A 15,803-nucleotide genomic window follows, 5' to 3' on the forward strand; every position below is an offset into this window, starting at 1 on the left:
CGCCCGCTCCTCATGTTTTGTGTTGTACTGCACCTCTCTCCATGTGCAGCAGCAACTCTGAGGCACGTGGGAGGAGTTCCCTGGGAGGAATGTACGTGACTGGCTGGCTGACTGTGACACGGTCACAGACAAACTGCTTTCTGCCCAGCTCAAGACTGTGTTGCCAGCTGAGAGTGACTCTGTTCTAGTTCTAGCTGGCCCATCTTATAGGAGGAAGATGACGTTTGCATTTTGCAACAGCTGGCAAACGCACAGAGACAAGAATATGAAAATTATCTTTGAATACAGAGTCAAAGGGTCCATTCGTGCACGTTCAAACAGAAATCTGTGATTCTGTGTTATTGTGATCGGCTAACCTCCTGTGGGATTCTGTGAGTTTTCTCTGGAAGAGAAAGCATTAAGACGGATTCTTGAACCTACTAAAAATACCTGGCTTTGCATATGAGATTCACTGACAATGTAAACAGAGCAGGGTTTTGCTCTTTTTGTTGTGGGAGGAGACAAACCACTCAGCCAAGAATACATTTTTGTTAAATTAGATTGGTTCTGATTTCCTGCACAAGTTCCACTTTGCCAATTCTGAGTCATAAATTCTTGATTCTGTGAAAAATGCGGTACATTGATATTCAGGTCAGATATTGGAGCATGTGCTGGTGCGGTGCGTTGCTGCACATGTCCGTTTCTACCACATGACAGAACCACCCTGGGTCCCAGTTGGCAACCTCCCAGGCAGACAACTGGTCCGTCCCCAGCTCCCAAAAGTAGCTATTCATCTGCCACAGCTATCTATATTCACTAGAGGTGGGTGGTACACCAGTGTCATAGTGAGCCATATTATTATGTAATACCATCAACACTGTGAGAAATCAAAGTCTGCCCCCACCACCACCCCCCAGTTTTTTCATTGCATCATTGGAAAAAGATAATGGACAAAATATTGAAAAATAATACCAAATGTCCCTTGATTTGAAGATCAGTCCCCATTGTAGTACCTGTTAAATACTTTTCTTTTTCCTATAACTCACTATAAATTCATTTTCACAAGATGGCATAACTTAGCAGTCACAGAAGTGGTTAAAATGTGATTATTATGTGTGAACCAGTGGACTTGTTGCGCTGCTATCTAGTTTAAGCTTTATACCCCATCACACATAGCCGGAATCATGCAGAATAGCATCGGAATTATGAATCGGCGCGCATCCGAAAAGTGTCGGATTTCAGTTCCAGAACGTTCTGACAGCCATCTGCGGAAGTCGACACCGTCAGGCGGCCCCGAGTGTGATACACATGTTCAAAACCCTCCAGGCCCCGTTGAGATGGGGCACATATCCAACAGCGGTCCATGTGCAATCTGAGGACCATCTGACCGCAATTTACATATTCTAATGGCGGCAAAACGGGATCCAAGACAATTTAAGCGCATACGAGGGAACGTCAAGATGGATTTGGCACCGCAAAGCCTGCCGGTATGACCTGCATGTGCCACGTATAATAATGGCCGTCTGACAGCAGTCTGTGTCATCTACATACGTTCTAGATGCAGTCTGACAGGTGTGGGCAAGGCACTCTGTCTGCACTCCGACACTGCTGACCACGCCTCTTTTCCTCCCGACTGCGTGGATTATGGCAATATTTGCTGTGTGGGGCATGGCTCCGGCACATTCTTGCTATGTGTGACGGGGGGTTTAACGTTCATGAATAGTATTAATTTTGTTACTTGTTTTTTAATTTAGTCTTGGTCTTTTGTCAAATGTTCTTTTTAGTTTGTCATATTTAGTCATTCACAAACTATTTTTATTTAGTCATGTTTTAGTCTACTAAAATGTCTGTTAATTTTAGTGTAATTTTAGCCAAGAGGATACTCAGTGTATTTTAGTCTCTTCAGTCAAGACAGAGGAGACAAACAAAATGGAGACGGTGTTATTTTAAGAAGCAATTTTTGAACACTTTGAATGCGCGGGATGTCCTGTGCATTTTCAAATGCGCCCGCAGTACATTATGTATGTTGCGTCCAATCTTGATGCTTTTGCGTCAGGAAGTCAGTGGAAACTCTTCTGAATGCAATGCATTTTGGAAACATTATTTTAGTTCAGTTTTTACTTCATGCAAAACATTTTAGTTTTGTTTTTTCGTCAACAATAATGCGTGTCATCGTAATTTTGTCATCTTGTTTTAATCATGAAAAAAATGGTCCTTGACAAATATATTTTATCTTGTCTGATGAAATTAACACTAATCATGAATTGCAAGCAGCCAAGGACCATTTAAACATTTAAAACTGTGTAAAAAAAAAAAAATCTTAAAAGGTATTTAAATGGTAAATGGATTGCATTTATATAGCACTTTTCCATCTGCATCAGAGGCTCAAAGTGCTTTACAGTTATGCCTCACATTCACCCATTCACACAAACACACTCACACACTGATGTCAGGGTGCTACATTGCAAGGTGCTCACTGCACACCGGGAGCAACTTGCCGATTAAGGACCTTGCCCAAGGGCCCTTAGTGATTTTCTGGTTAGGCTGGTGTTTGAACCAAGGATCCGCTGGTCTCAAGCCCAGCGCTTATCCACTAGATCCTCACCTCCCCATTGATTTATGTTTTTCATTAAGATTTTAACTTTGAAGGAGCAAATATGAATATTAAAATAGTCCATGTTAAACTGTAAAATAATTGATAAAGGGATCATATAGTGCAAAATTAGTATTAATACAATAACATGCTTTTGGAGGGTGGTAAGCATTTTCAAGAGGCCCGACGTCCATGCCCAGTCGCTCAAAATGACAGCTATTCACCCGAGTTTAATAGCTCATCAAGCTGGCTGCTTTGGCTGCTGTTCATTGTTGTACTATCCATGAGAAAATCATCTGTAATATCCATATTGGGACCAACACACACTTCTCGCCTTTTCATCTATTCCTCTGCGGACAGTTCTTGGGCTGCGCACGCTATGACATCATCAGTTTTTGCACAGCGGGTATTGGGATACCCGCCCGCTACTGTGGGCAGGTATAGGCAGGTAGCGTAAATGTAAATCTATACTACCGGCCCAGCAACGCCTCAGTAAGTGATAATAATAGTCCCTTCGGCTGCTCCCTTGTTTGCACTCGGGGTCGCCAGTAAGTGATAATAATGCCTTGATATAATTCCATCTGTCCAAAAAATGAAAAATGATGTGATATTAATTTTTAGGTCATCTTGCTCACCTCTAATATTCACCCTGCTGAAATTGTTTATGCACCAGATTGTCCATAGAGACAGGTATCTGCCATCTAGCACACAGGACCCAAGGTGCCAGCTGTGCAAAGATGTCCTTCAGACAGTCCGGCACAGTGACAGAATGCAAGATTTAAGCTCGTACAACAAACACTGAGAGGCACAACCAAATACTAGTAATAGTGTCCAGGAACAGCTGTGCTGAAGATTGACTGGAAGTTCCAACTGGAGAACACCTCCAAAGGTGGTTTTGATATGATTTTTAACAAATTTGGTGGCATGATTGGGGGTCAGCTGAGAATAAAGTAATATGAGTATGACAAAAATCTGTTAAATCAGTGTCACAGCCGAAGGTAAAAAACAAAACAAACAAACAAAACGAAACAAAAAACCACCACGGGCTCAGTGTTTGTACGAGGTCTGTCCGAAAAGTAACGGACCTTTTTATTTTTCAAAAACTATATGGATTTGAATCACGTGTGATTGCATCAGCCAAGCTTGAACCTTCGTGCACATGCATGAGTTTTTTCACGCCTGTCGGTTGCGTCATTCACCTGTTGGCAGGCTTTGAGTGAGCACTGGTCCAGCCCCCTTGTCAGATTTTCATTGTCAGGGAAATGGCTGAGCGACTGCCGCTTTGCTCCATGAAAATTTTTTCAGAAACTGTGTGAGACAGCCAGGTGGAAACCAGTCGGAAAATTCAGATGGCTTTCGGTGAAGATTCTATCGGCGTCACACAGATTAAGGAGGATTACAACCGGATTAAAGACGGCCCACAGCGGCGGAGGGCGCACCGCGCTCCGAGCGGCCATTGACAGGCTGAAACGACCAGATTATTTCCAAAGTGAAGGCTGTGTTGATCCGGGACGTCGTGTGACTACCAGAGAAATCGCAGAAAATGTGGACATCAGCACTTTTGCAGCACATTCCACTGTTACAGGACATTTTGTAATGAAAGACGTGCGGAGGAATTTGCGCGTCGGGACGGAGCCGCTCATGGCGCACAACAAAAAACACCTCCGTGTTGGAAGTCTCACAGGACATGTTGTGGCATGCCAGCTGTTACACAATTTCTCGGATACTCACTCGACTGAAAAGCCACCGAAAGCCGTCTGAATCTTCCGAATGGTTTCCAACACGGAGATGTTTTGAGTAAACATGCCTGTATGGAGTAAACATGTTGGAAAGGCTGTATATGGGTCAAGTCTAAAGTACATCTGTTTTGAATTGAGAATTGATGAAATTTTAAGGATACGCAGAACCAAATATTTTGGTATCGCTGAATCTCAATTAATTTGAATGAGATGGTGTTAAACTTGTAAGGGTGTCTGTGTGTCTCTCTCAGAGATACTCTGACAGCACATTTGTGGCTTTACCTCTCAGCCTCAGCTGACAGGAGTGTCTAAAAATATTTATTTCAAGAGGCCAAGCTGGAAATGTTGTCATCCACAGTCTTTGTCCACACCCCATTTGCAAAGAAACCAACCCAGTCAAAGTTAAATAGCCATGTTCACCTCAGCAGTAATTTTAGCATTGTTGCCACCACGTGTGTTTGTTTTTTCATGTTTGCTTGTTTGTTCATGTTTGTCGACGTTGCTCTCATGTTGTTTTAATGGATCCAGCACCTGTCACTTGTTGGGCTTGTATGCAGATTACTGATACTTGTTTATTTATTTTTCCACAAATGTTTGATTGTTGCTGTAATCTTGTGTTTTGAAGGCATATGCCAACTTTCTGTTTCTGCCTTCCCCAGATGCATCGGAGGAGTTTTTTGAGTATGATGCAGAGGAGTTCCTGGTGTTCCTGACCCTGCTCATCACAGAGGGAAGGACACCAGAATATTCTGTGAAGGGCAGAACCGAGGGGTTACATTGTCCGCCAGCCCAGTCGGCCATGCCACCTCTTCACAAGCATGAGTGCAGCGACAAACTACCCCAGGTAGAAAACCGTGCACATACATCCAGGTACACAGCCTCTGCGGCTTTTTCTTGAACATGAAGCTAAATATAGATTTTGTTCCTCTGTGTCTTATCGCTGCGCTGCAGCTTGTTCACCACAGTTTGCGATGCACAGGACAAGTGGTGCTTTTCCATCTGACTACAACCCTGAAAAGCCTTCAGTTAATTCAAAATGCTGCAGCTAGAGTACTGACAGGGACTACAAGGAGAGAGCATATCTCACCCATATTGGCCTCTCTTCATTGGCTTCCTGTTAATTCTAGAATAGAATTTAAAATTCTTCTTCTTATAAGGTTTTGAATAATCAGGTCCCATCTTATCTTAGGGACCTCATAGTACCATATCACCCCAATAGAGCGCTTCGCTCTCAGACTGCAGGCTTATTTGTAGTTCCTATGGTTTGTAAGAGTAGAATGGGAGGCAGAGCCTTCAGCTTTCAGGCTCCTCTCCTCTGGAACCAGCTCCCAATTCGGATCAGGGAGACAGACACCCTCTCTACTTTTAAGATTAGGCTTAAAACTTTCCTTTTTGCTAAAGCTTATAGTTAGGGCTGGATCAGGTGACCCTGAACCATCCCTTAGTTATGCTGCTATAGACTTAGACTGCTGGGGGGTTCCCATGATGCACTGAGTGTTTCTTTCTCTTTTTGCTCTGTATGCACCACTCTGCATTTAATCATTAGTGATTGATTTCTGCTCACCTCCACAGCATGTCTTTTTCCTGGTTCTCTCCCTCAGCCCCAACCAGTCCCAGCAGAAGACTGCCCCTCCCTGAGCCTGGTTCTGCTGGAGGTTTCTTCCTGTTAAAAGGGAGTTTTTCCTTCTTACTGTCGCCAAGTGCTTGCTCACAGGGGGTCGTTTTGACAGTTGGGGTTTTTCCTGTAATTATTGTATGGCTTTGCTTTGCAATATAAAGCGCCTTGGGGCAACTGTTTGTTGTGATTTGGCGCTATATAAATAAAATTGATTTGATTTGATTTGACTACAGAAACTGCACTGACCTGTACTGCATTAAAATGCATTTCCATTTCAAAATGGAACAACTCTGCATGTCACCTGGGCGAAGCACATGAAAGCGGACTACATCACAAACATCTGACTGGTTGAAACACGAAAGGGAAAACCTGAAAGTCCTCCACATAGAAAATGTGGTGTCACCTATAGTTAAGCCACAATCTTTCTGGGGCAATGTTCTACGGACAGATGAAGCTAAAGTAGAGCTCTTTGGGAATGCAGAGCATCACTTTGATCAGGGGTGGGCAAGTTCAGTCCTCGAGAGCCACCTTCCTGACACTCTGTTGTCTCCCTGCTCCAACACACCTGAATCCAATGAAAGGCTCATTAAAAGTCTGCTAACGAGTCTTTCATTGGATTCAGGAATGTTGGAGCAGGGAGACAACTAAGAGTGTCAGGAAGGTGGTTCTCGAGGACCGAACTTGGCCACCCCTGACTTTGATTATAGGCAGTGAAGTGGAACCCATCAAGTAAAAGAACCTCTTACATATAGTAAAATATGTTTGAGGTTCTATCATGCTGTGCGACTCCATTGCTGCCGCTGGGACCTTGAGTTATTGAATGTGTAAAAGGAATGATGAAATTAGAAGATAAAAGCATCTCAAAGTAAGATGCACTGCCCCCTGTCAGAATACAAGTCTCTTTCACACAAGCATTGCACTCCATAATGTGTCGTGACATCACCGAGAGGAGCTGTATGAGAGAATGAAAATGTCTGAATCAGTTGGACCACACAGTAATTGGAGTTCAACCTGCCAGTCCCCAAGTACAAAGACCATGTATTGTCCAGTTGACCTTATGATTGCCCACATATTGTCATATCATAACAATGGAATATTCTTGCCCAAAAAATTATTTCAGGAATTTTGATTGGCTAGTGTAATTTTGCTAGAATATAGTCTTAGCTTCTTTGAACAGATTTGTCCTTCTGCTAAGGTATAGTTTTGACAGAACTCTCAGAAATACATGTGATGGGGTGGAACAATACATTAAGCGTCGTGACATCATGGGGTCCATATTGAATCGTATCTTTTTTTTGTTTGTTTTTTTTAATGGGTATAGTGATACCATGAAACGTCTAATATTGCATTGAAGAAATATTGATCTCTTGCAAAAGAATCATAGTGGATTTCTAAAGTATGCAAATAGTAAACTGATAACATTAAGTATTACAATTTTATCATTGTGGCAATCCCTCAGTCACAAGTAAGATTATGTCTTGATCGATTCCTGTAATTTAGTTCAGTTTATTTATATAGCGCCAAATTACAGCTCAAGTTGCTCCAAGGCACTTCACAAGGATAAGGTCTAACCATACCAAACACCCCAATAACTCCTTCACGTGTTTCTAAGGAAGAAGCCACAAGCAGACCAGACTCAGGAGGGTGACCACCCACTTAGACCATGCTCACAATAAGAAAGATCAAATAAAGAACTTTCAAACCAGCAAAACAAGAAATGAAACGTTATATTCCGAGGTTACAGTCATGTTATATTTCTTCAGCATATGTCATCCAAAACTCTTCCTCAGACGACTGCAACCTCAGACAGGCTTCTGTCCACCGCAGCCATCTGCAAATAACGTTGCCCCTTTTATGCCGCGTTCACACCGGACGCCACGTGAGCGACGCCGGCGGCGGCGACAGGTTGCCATGTAAATCCCTATGGAAGGACGCGTTGTGGCACCACAAAAGTTCAAGCCACGCAATGTGACGTGGTGGATGCGAATGAAGCAACGCAATTAAAATGATTTTGGGCGATTGGCACATTTGTGGCGCAATATCACGTCGCGTCACGACGCCCACTTTCCCAAGTTGAAAAATCTGAACTTTTTTGTCTTGTCGAGCCGCGATGACCAATCAGGGACTGGCCATGTAGTGACCCGGAAATGTCTGGAGTTTATACTTGATGTGGACATGTCCTGTCTCTGGCAATCAGCCTGTGCACAGGACTTATGTCCCTTTTGTCCTTTATTTATTTAACACAGTTATGACAGAGTTGGAGAGGAGAGCAATGAACTGCATCAGCCATTTTTTTTTGTTGTTGTTGTTCACATGTGTGCGCTTGAACGAATTGTCCGTGAAGATAATTGTATTAACTACACAGATGTATAATAAAACAAATGGTGACTGACTTATAACACAATTATGACAGCCTTGGAGAGGAGAGCGAGGAACTGCAGCGCAACATTAGTATCTTTTGCAACCAGTCTGCTCCAAGTGTGCCTAATCCTGTCGGGTCTGGGAAGCTAAGCAGAGTGGGTCCTGGTTAATTCTTGGATGTAGCGCTGCAGCTATAGAATATTTTTGAAATAGAGTATTCTAGCAATTATTTTATCGAGTAATCTGATAAAAAGTACGTATGCGTTTTAAACAACACCAATAGTCCAGGGCTCTCCCTAAGCAATGGCACAGTGTCACTGCGCCATCATGCAGATTGTCAGATTTAGTGTATCCCTTTCTGTTTTCCTGGTTAATTATTTTTTCACATCTTTACAAGTTTTGGATCTTTCCCAGTGTCAGGAGCGCAGCACTCCCCTGACACTGGGCCATAAGCACATGCGGTCAGTGTAATCCTCAGTCAGTCAGATTGCACGTGAACGTGAGCACAACCTGTGAAAAACTGGGCTCTGGTTTTGTGCCAGATTCAGCGCACAACACCGGCATTGCCTCTCTGTCTACTGAATGGACCTGCAGCACACTTGGCACAAGTCCTGAGATTACACTCACTGTTTTAATGCGAAGCGGCCGGTACACCTGTTGCTGCAAGGACAGACTTCTTGCGGCAAAATCCACAGCACCGCACCTCTCGGCAATCGGAGCCGCAGAGCTCCATGGACGCTGAGAGAGGTTTATATATTTTTAATGACTGGGATTCTTTGCGGGTCTCGCCTCCATATCCCGCGATGGTACCGGAGGCGAAAGACAGTAGATTTTCATTGCTACACCACTCAATCAAACGGGCGTATGAAAAAGTCCCCCAAAATAATTTTCAAGCACAAATAAAAGAAATGTGTACTCACCAAACGTGCCGCAAGACAATATGAAGTTTTAAAAAAAGTAGATCCTTCCGTATAAGACAATAAAAAGGTGTAGATGCAAACTGACGTAAATCCACAAATTACAATTGGCGCAATGCATGCTGGGAGAGGGTCTTGTCCGTGACGTCTCGGCAGCGTCCATGATGAGAGGGACAATTTGCGGAGGGCTAAATGTTAGCTGTAAATTTGTCATTTTCAAATGATTTCTCCGTTGAATGACAGATCTGGGCTTGCAGATTTACTTTACTACATTCAGAAGGATATCATGTGTAAATGTAAGTCATTTTTTGTTCAAAAAATCTGACTGCATTTTTTTTCAATGCAGGTCTCCTTTAAGCACAAAGCTTATTGATGTCAGTGGATCGAATCATTTCTTAACGATACCCGAAAGGAACCGGTTCTCGATACCCATCCCTAGTCAAGAGTATAGCCACCTTGACACTTTGCGTGCCAATATGTAAACTGTTGTAAACTGCGTGAACTGTGTGCAGCTGCATGCCAGTGTGCAAAGAATATTTGAAATGTTCAAAATTTCTGGCATTCATAAATTTCATGCCACTTGCATGAACTAGCTGTGAACATTGCACAACCTATTCACAAACACTGCGTGTCATTGCGCAGAGAGCCTCGCACAGTTTACGCAGAGTTTACAACTGTTTACAATGAGTTTACTCATTATCACGCAAAATTGCATGCCAGTGCGGGGATCAAATTTGTGCAAGTGTCAAGATGGCTTTTCAAATGTACCATCTAATGATATGTATTGGCACGATGAATTGCACAGCAGTGTGGAGTCAAAACTTGTGCAAGTGTCAAGTTGACTTGAGACAGTTTTATCTCAACAGGCAGACTGTTCCACAGAACAGATGCACAGTAAAGCTGCTATTACATTAGCTACAAGCGATAGCAAGAGACAGAGGCAAAGCGACGACTTGCCATTCATTTTTAATGAGAGTGGGTGTTTTGCAGTGGCAAGAAACAGTGGTCGCTCTGCCGCCAGCGAGGCATGGCCAAAACAGACCTGCAGTCTATTTGATGCTGATATTGAGTGACGCAGCACGGCAACTGCTAATCAGAGTGAATAGGTAACGTACCGTCACTTGGTTGTTTGTGTGAACACAATCATCCAAGATAGTGGAATATGGTCCGAGACAGCTGTTTCTGTAAAAAAAAAAAAAAAAAAAAAAAATCTTATATGATTCTCATATGTAGGGATGCACCGATACTACTTTTTTTTTCAGACTGAGTACAAGTATGAGTACATACATTTGTGTACTCTTCAATACTGAGTACCGATACAAATACTTAATGATGCCATTACAGCTTTCTGATGATTTTGAAAACATGTTTTATTCATCAGCTGTTCCTTACTTTTTGACTGTGACTGCTACCAATATTATTAGCTTTGTTTTTATTTACACATTTCACTTAAATCATATAACATCACTTTTTGATTACAGCCAATTGTCCTTTAACATTAATCGTGTGTTTCTTAACAAACATGACACTGCCAGACATCTCACTGAAATGCAACCTGTGGACTTAAGCACTACAAAATATACAACACCAGGAACAGAACTGAAACTGTCCCTAACTTTGTTTATGTGTGTGAGGACTAAAAGCCTTTTTTTGAGAATGTGAGGGCAGATTTTTTTTCTTTGTGGATCATGGGATAATTTCCTCACATTCACAAAGAATAGCCTGAAGCCTGTGCTAACTGAGCCATTAACGAGAAGCAGAGCGGAGGTTCCGTATGTAGCACCACAGACTTTCCACAAATGGGTTACACCTGCAGCAGACCGAGCCTGTCTCCCATCGGCCTGAACATCCACACCAAGGACTGAAACTCACCAACCTCCATCCCTGAAACCGTGATCTGCATTCTGACGGAGGAACTGACACAAAGTGGTGAAGTCACAGAGAACTTTTTTCAGCCACACAAGGAATTAAAATATTTTCAGATGTTTTCCAAACTCAGGAGGCTTTGTGTGGATTATTTTTCTTCAGGATCCTATGATGATGAATTCCACTGAAATAAACAGGTAAGACATTTTATTTACTCTGTCTGTGAATTTAGTCCGCATGATAGACTGCAGCTTTCAGCCAATCAGTGGACAGCATTGACGGATGTATTTGGACTTATGAGTAAATTACATGAAAGCCTGTAAAATCCATAAATTAGCTACATCATGGTTTAAGCCGCAGTGTTCAAAACATATAAAAAAAGTAGCAGCTTGTAGTCCGGAAATTTTCGGAGCATGTGCGTGAAAATTTCAGGTTAATTGCGCGTCCTGCATCGTTTAGTATACATGGAGTAACGAGCTGCGTTTAACATCTCATGACCACCTTCTGATCGGCGATCGTATGGTCAGATGAAAATCAAACCTGTTTGATTTTCTGGTCGGCCGTCGTGAGGGTATCCCGCTGCTGAAGCTCTACAAGAGTCCAACCTCTAGCACTGTGCCTGTGCAAACACCGCAGACCTGTCTTGTAATGTTTTTTGTTTTTTTTTGTTTTTTTTACTTTGATGTCTCCCATTGTGAGTTTTTGTAAAAAAAAAAAAAAAAATAAGAAATGTAAATTAAGTTTGAAAAAAAAGCTTCTGTTTACGTTTTGCTTCTGGAAACACGAGTCCGACGTGTGGTTTTTGAACGTACAATGTGTGTGAGAACATAAATTGTGCGCTCTGAACTTTTACACCATGCGGTTCTGTGGTACAGTTTGAACTGAAACCGAGTACAGTGATTAAAAATATCATACAGTCTCTTCCCAGCTTCATGGCGAATACTGCCATGAACACTACTGGCCAGTAGATGGCAGTAGAGACAGTGAAAACTTGCCAAAACAAAACCCAGAGAATATATTCACGAGAGTTTTAGGCGCTAGAGTTTAATGCTGTTGTCTGTGGAGCCTGATCAGAGTGTCTGAAATGCATTTCTCCTGTCATGAACGCACTGAGATTACCCGAAAATTACCGAAATTAGTTTGGTTAAAGTTTGAACCATAAGTTTCAAATGTATGCCTCTGGATGACTTGGGTGATATCGCCCGCTTATCAGTATGGGGTTAAAAGAAATGAGGTTTGTTTGTTTTTTCTTTTTTGTGACCAGGATAGAGCGGTTTCTTCTAGAAGCAGCTCTCCTCTGTTTGCAGAGAGTATAACTACAGACGGTTGCCCAGTTCCGGATCACCTTTTTTAAAGTCCCGCTATACGGAGCCATAATGCAACTGAATGTCCTTTAATTGTGTATTGTTGTATTGGGTATTTGGATGTTATTTAACTGAAAAAGTCTAGGTGGAGTAGCGCTTCTACTTAAAGTGTGAAGCCACATTATGTGTGGTGCAAACATTCGCCAGAAATGGATCACTTTTGCCAGTTCTGGATCATGACACTCTGCCTCACTTTGGGGGCATTCCTGGCATCTGGCTGGAGCACTTCTAATGTAGAATGATACACACTGTGCCTGAGAATGTGTTTTGAACACAAAATGATATAAATTACACTTATTAAATGAGAATTTACTTTGTTTCGAAAAGCGCCGTTATACGTTTTTACGAGCAAAAAATGAAGTGTGGAGGTGAGATTTCTCCCGAATTAAAAAGTAAAAGCCCTCACATTCATGCCCATTCATGATGTTGAGATGACCCTCAAAGTCCACAAGGCTCACAACTACAGACATGAGGCTGCTGCTTCAGTGATCCGCAACCGGCAAATTTTTGCGTCAGAGATAAATGCGCGCAGCAATTAAACAGCAAGACATAACACACTGACAATTTCTACCCAAGTAAGTAAGTATTTTCCCACTCTAGAACCAAAAACACCGAACGGCTAACTCACCTTTGCTACGTTTTAGAGATCGTTACTTTAAAACTTGCAGGAATGAGTGAGTCAGAAAAAGTGCGCACACCACAGACACCAGGATGTTTTGATTCCTCTGCTGGTCACAAGGATGGCTGGATCCAGTCGAACTTGTGGTCGTTTGTAGACAAAACATCAATCTTTCCATTGGTACCAAGTATTAGCTGATTCGTGCTGATTATGAGAAACGGCGCGGCAAAAACTACAGCAGTGATCTGGAACTGGCAATGATCCGGAACTGGGCAAGTGACTGTACACATCTGCTACAAAACATTTAACAGGTAGGTGCTCAACTGATTTTAAATTTTGTAAATGTTTGTAGCTGTTCAGCTTTGTTTACCACGTTAACGGTCTAAACATTACACTATGTAACAAATTTTTATTTTTGTTTTGTTCCTGGGTACACAGTGTCCTAACCTCTTATGCCTTAAATAAATAGAAAATAGCTGTTATTCCACAGAAACTTTGCTTCTGTGATCAGGACAATGATATTTTGAAATTTGTCTGTTTTCAAGAATATTCTCGATTCGCCTTCACTACTACTGAGTAGTCTTCTAGAATATTCTTTAACTGCTAGAACTGTCCAGAATTTTCTAGAAGTTTCCAGAATTATCTAGAAATTTCAAGAAACTTTTAGAACTTTCTAGAACGTAAAAAAAAAATTTAATCAAAGTTTGTGCTGAATGTAGTCATTTTTCCATAGACTTTAGACATAAGCAGTTGAAATATAACACTTAGAACCCAGGAACAAAAATTGTGTTACATAGTGTTATCGGACAAAAACGAGGGAGACAGACAGAAAAGCTGCAGATGAAACAGTCCTCTGTGATTCCGGAAGCGATTATAGGCGTTTTCAACATCCAAACTCTGAGTGAAAATGATTAATCAGCTACAAAATAATTATTTTATATACAGCATCCAGCATACAAAGCGGGTGAGATCGTCACAACGAAGTACGCAAGTGTGTCGAACCAAAATAGACTGTCCAAAATAGCCTGTCCTGTCCTCGTGGCCACCAAGTACCCAGATAATGGGCTTCTAACAGCCTTGTCCTCACCACTAACATGCCTCTAACATCCTCGTTTGTTCTCATAGTACCCTTTACGCAAACTTCCCCATGCTGTTTTTGCTAAAGTTTAAACTTCTCGAAATTAGCACCATGCTCAGAGATGAGCCTCGTTAGCCAAATATTCTGCTACAAAAGCCCCTTTCACATTGGCGTATTCATAGAGCTGCTCATTGCAGCGTATCGTCTATGCCGAGTTGAGCAGCTCTACACCCACTTTTAGCAGCTCTGCGTTGTTTTTTCTCCCTGCACAGCAGTATGTTGAAGGCTACGTGTGTAGGAGGGAAGAAGTTAAACATGTTTAATTTTCTTCGGCATAGAGCGCTGGACGCAGTTTTTTTGCAGGTCTGCGCAGCACAGCGTTACTGCATGGAAGTCTGTACAGCACGGCGCTCCTGTACACAACGAAAAACTGATTGCGTGCAACCAGAGGAATCAGCTGAAAACATGATCACACAGCCCACAGCACCTGTGTGTTCAGAACAGGGAATCGAACCTCAACTGAGAAATCCAGAAACAGCAGGTCGCTTGCTTGCTCTCTGTCTTCCACAGAGGGAGAAATTAGCAGCTTTGGCTACATAACTATAAAAATCTCCTGATACAGTCCACTGTTTTCCAAGTGCATTGATGTGTTCTGCACAGCCGGGAGGAGTGAACTGGTTTTAAATAGCGGCAAGGTAGACACGACTGTGTGCACACATTAAAAACCAAACACACGCAGCTGCAATATGAAACGAACATGGAAAAAGGCTGAGTACGCGCGCATTTTGGCGGTATTTAAATGAAACACAACACCACAGTCCCCAGCTCTATCAATACGCCAATGTGAAAGGGGCTTAAGAGCCACTATTCTCCCACGTTTATTGAAAAACTTGAAACAAAAACAAAAAATGCTACATGGCTCATTATTCATCATTCATTATTCAGTGGGACCAGGGCTTTAGTTAGTTAACATTACAGGTTGTCATCACAACCGTAATCAGAGTATAGATTACTTCAGAAGCTGCTCTGCATGTCAGCTTGTGCTGAATTGACACTGGAGCTTTCAGTAGCCCACAATGAACCAGCTGGAGGAAAAGAACAAAACAAAGCTTTCCACTTAATCTCCACTCAAACATTTGAACATGCACAAAACTTTTTGACCAACTCGGCATACGTCAGCTGACAAGGAATTCATTTTGTACTTTATAACAGTGCTTCATACAATGAACTTTCTTCATAAAAATCACAGCAAACAGCCCCAATCATTCACCATTCATTAGGCGGTCATGGCATCTTTTGTGCATTGTTTGTGTTTTGCCTGCATCATTTGAGTTTTCTTCAGCCTCAGAGACTGATCTGCGTCTGTCAGGTGCAGCTCTATACTTCACGGCAACCACGGAGACCATGGTGTGTTTTGCGCAACTACTGAACGTTCCTTGTCACGTCACTTTGACCAGATGGAATCAGTTAATCAATGAAATCACCTGGTGGAGTGGGTGGCTGCAAAGAAAACCTGCATCCTCTCTGCTAATTATCTTCCGATAAATTTTCGTCCAATAATTTTTAGGCCGTTAACATAGTAAACAGCTACAAACATTTTTAAAATTTAAAATCAGTTGAGCACCTACCTGTTAAAAGTTTCATAGCAGATGTATAGTTCTTCCCTCTG

The 15,803-nt window shown here is 42.2% G+C and overlaps 1 protein-coding gene across 1 annotated transcript in view; it reads left to right on the top strand.

Moving 5' to 3' along the window:
- Positions 1-15,803, top strand: part of fam214a (family with sequence similarity 214 member A) — a 142,343-nt gene that overhangs the window by 86,085 nt on the left and 40,455 nt on the right. Inside the window, exon 2 of the mRNA XM_034186815.1 lies at positions 4,971-5,155. Within this exon, the coding sequence (XP_034042706.1) occupies positions 4,971-5,155 (185 nt within the window). The remainder of the gene's footprint in view (positions 1-4,970; positions 5,156-15,803) is intronic.

The sequence above is a fragment of the Thalassophryne amazonica genome, chromosome 2 (assembly GCF_902500255.1).
Source record: "Thalassophryne amazonica chromosome 2, fThaAma1.1, whole genome shotgun sequence".
In the NCBI taxonomy this organism is placed as follows: Eukaryota; Metazoa; Chordata; class Actinopteri; order Batrachoidiformes; family Batrachoididae; genus Thalassophryne; species Thalassophryne amazonica.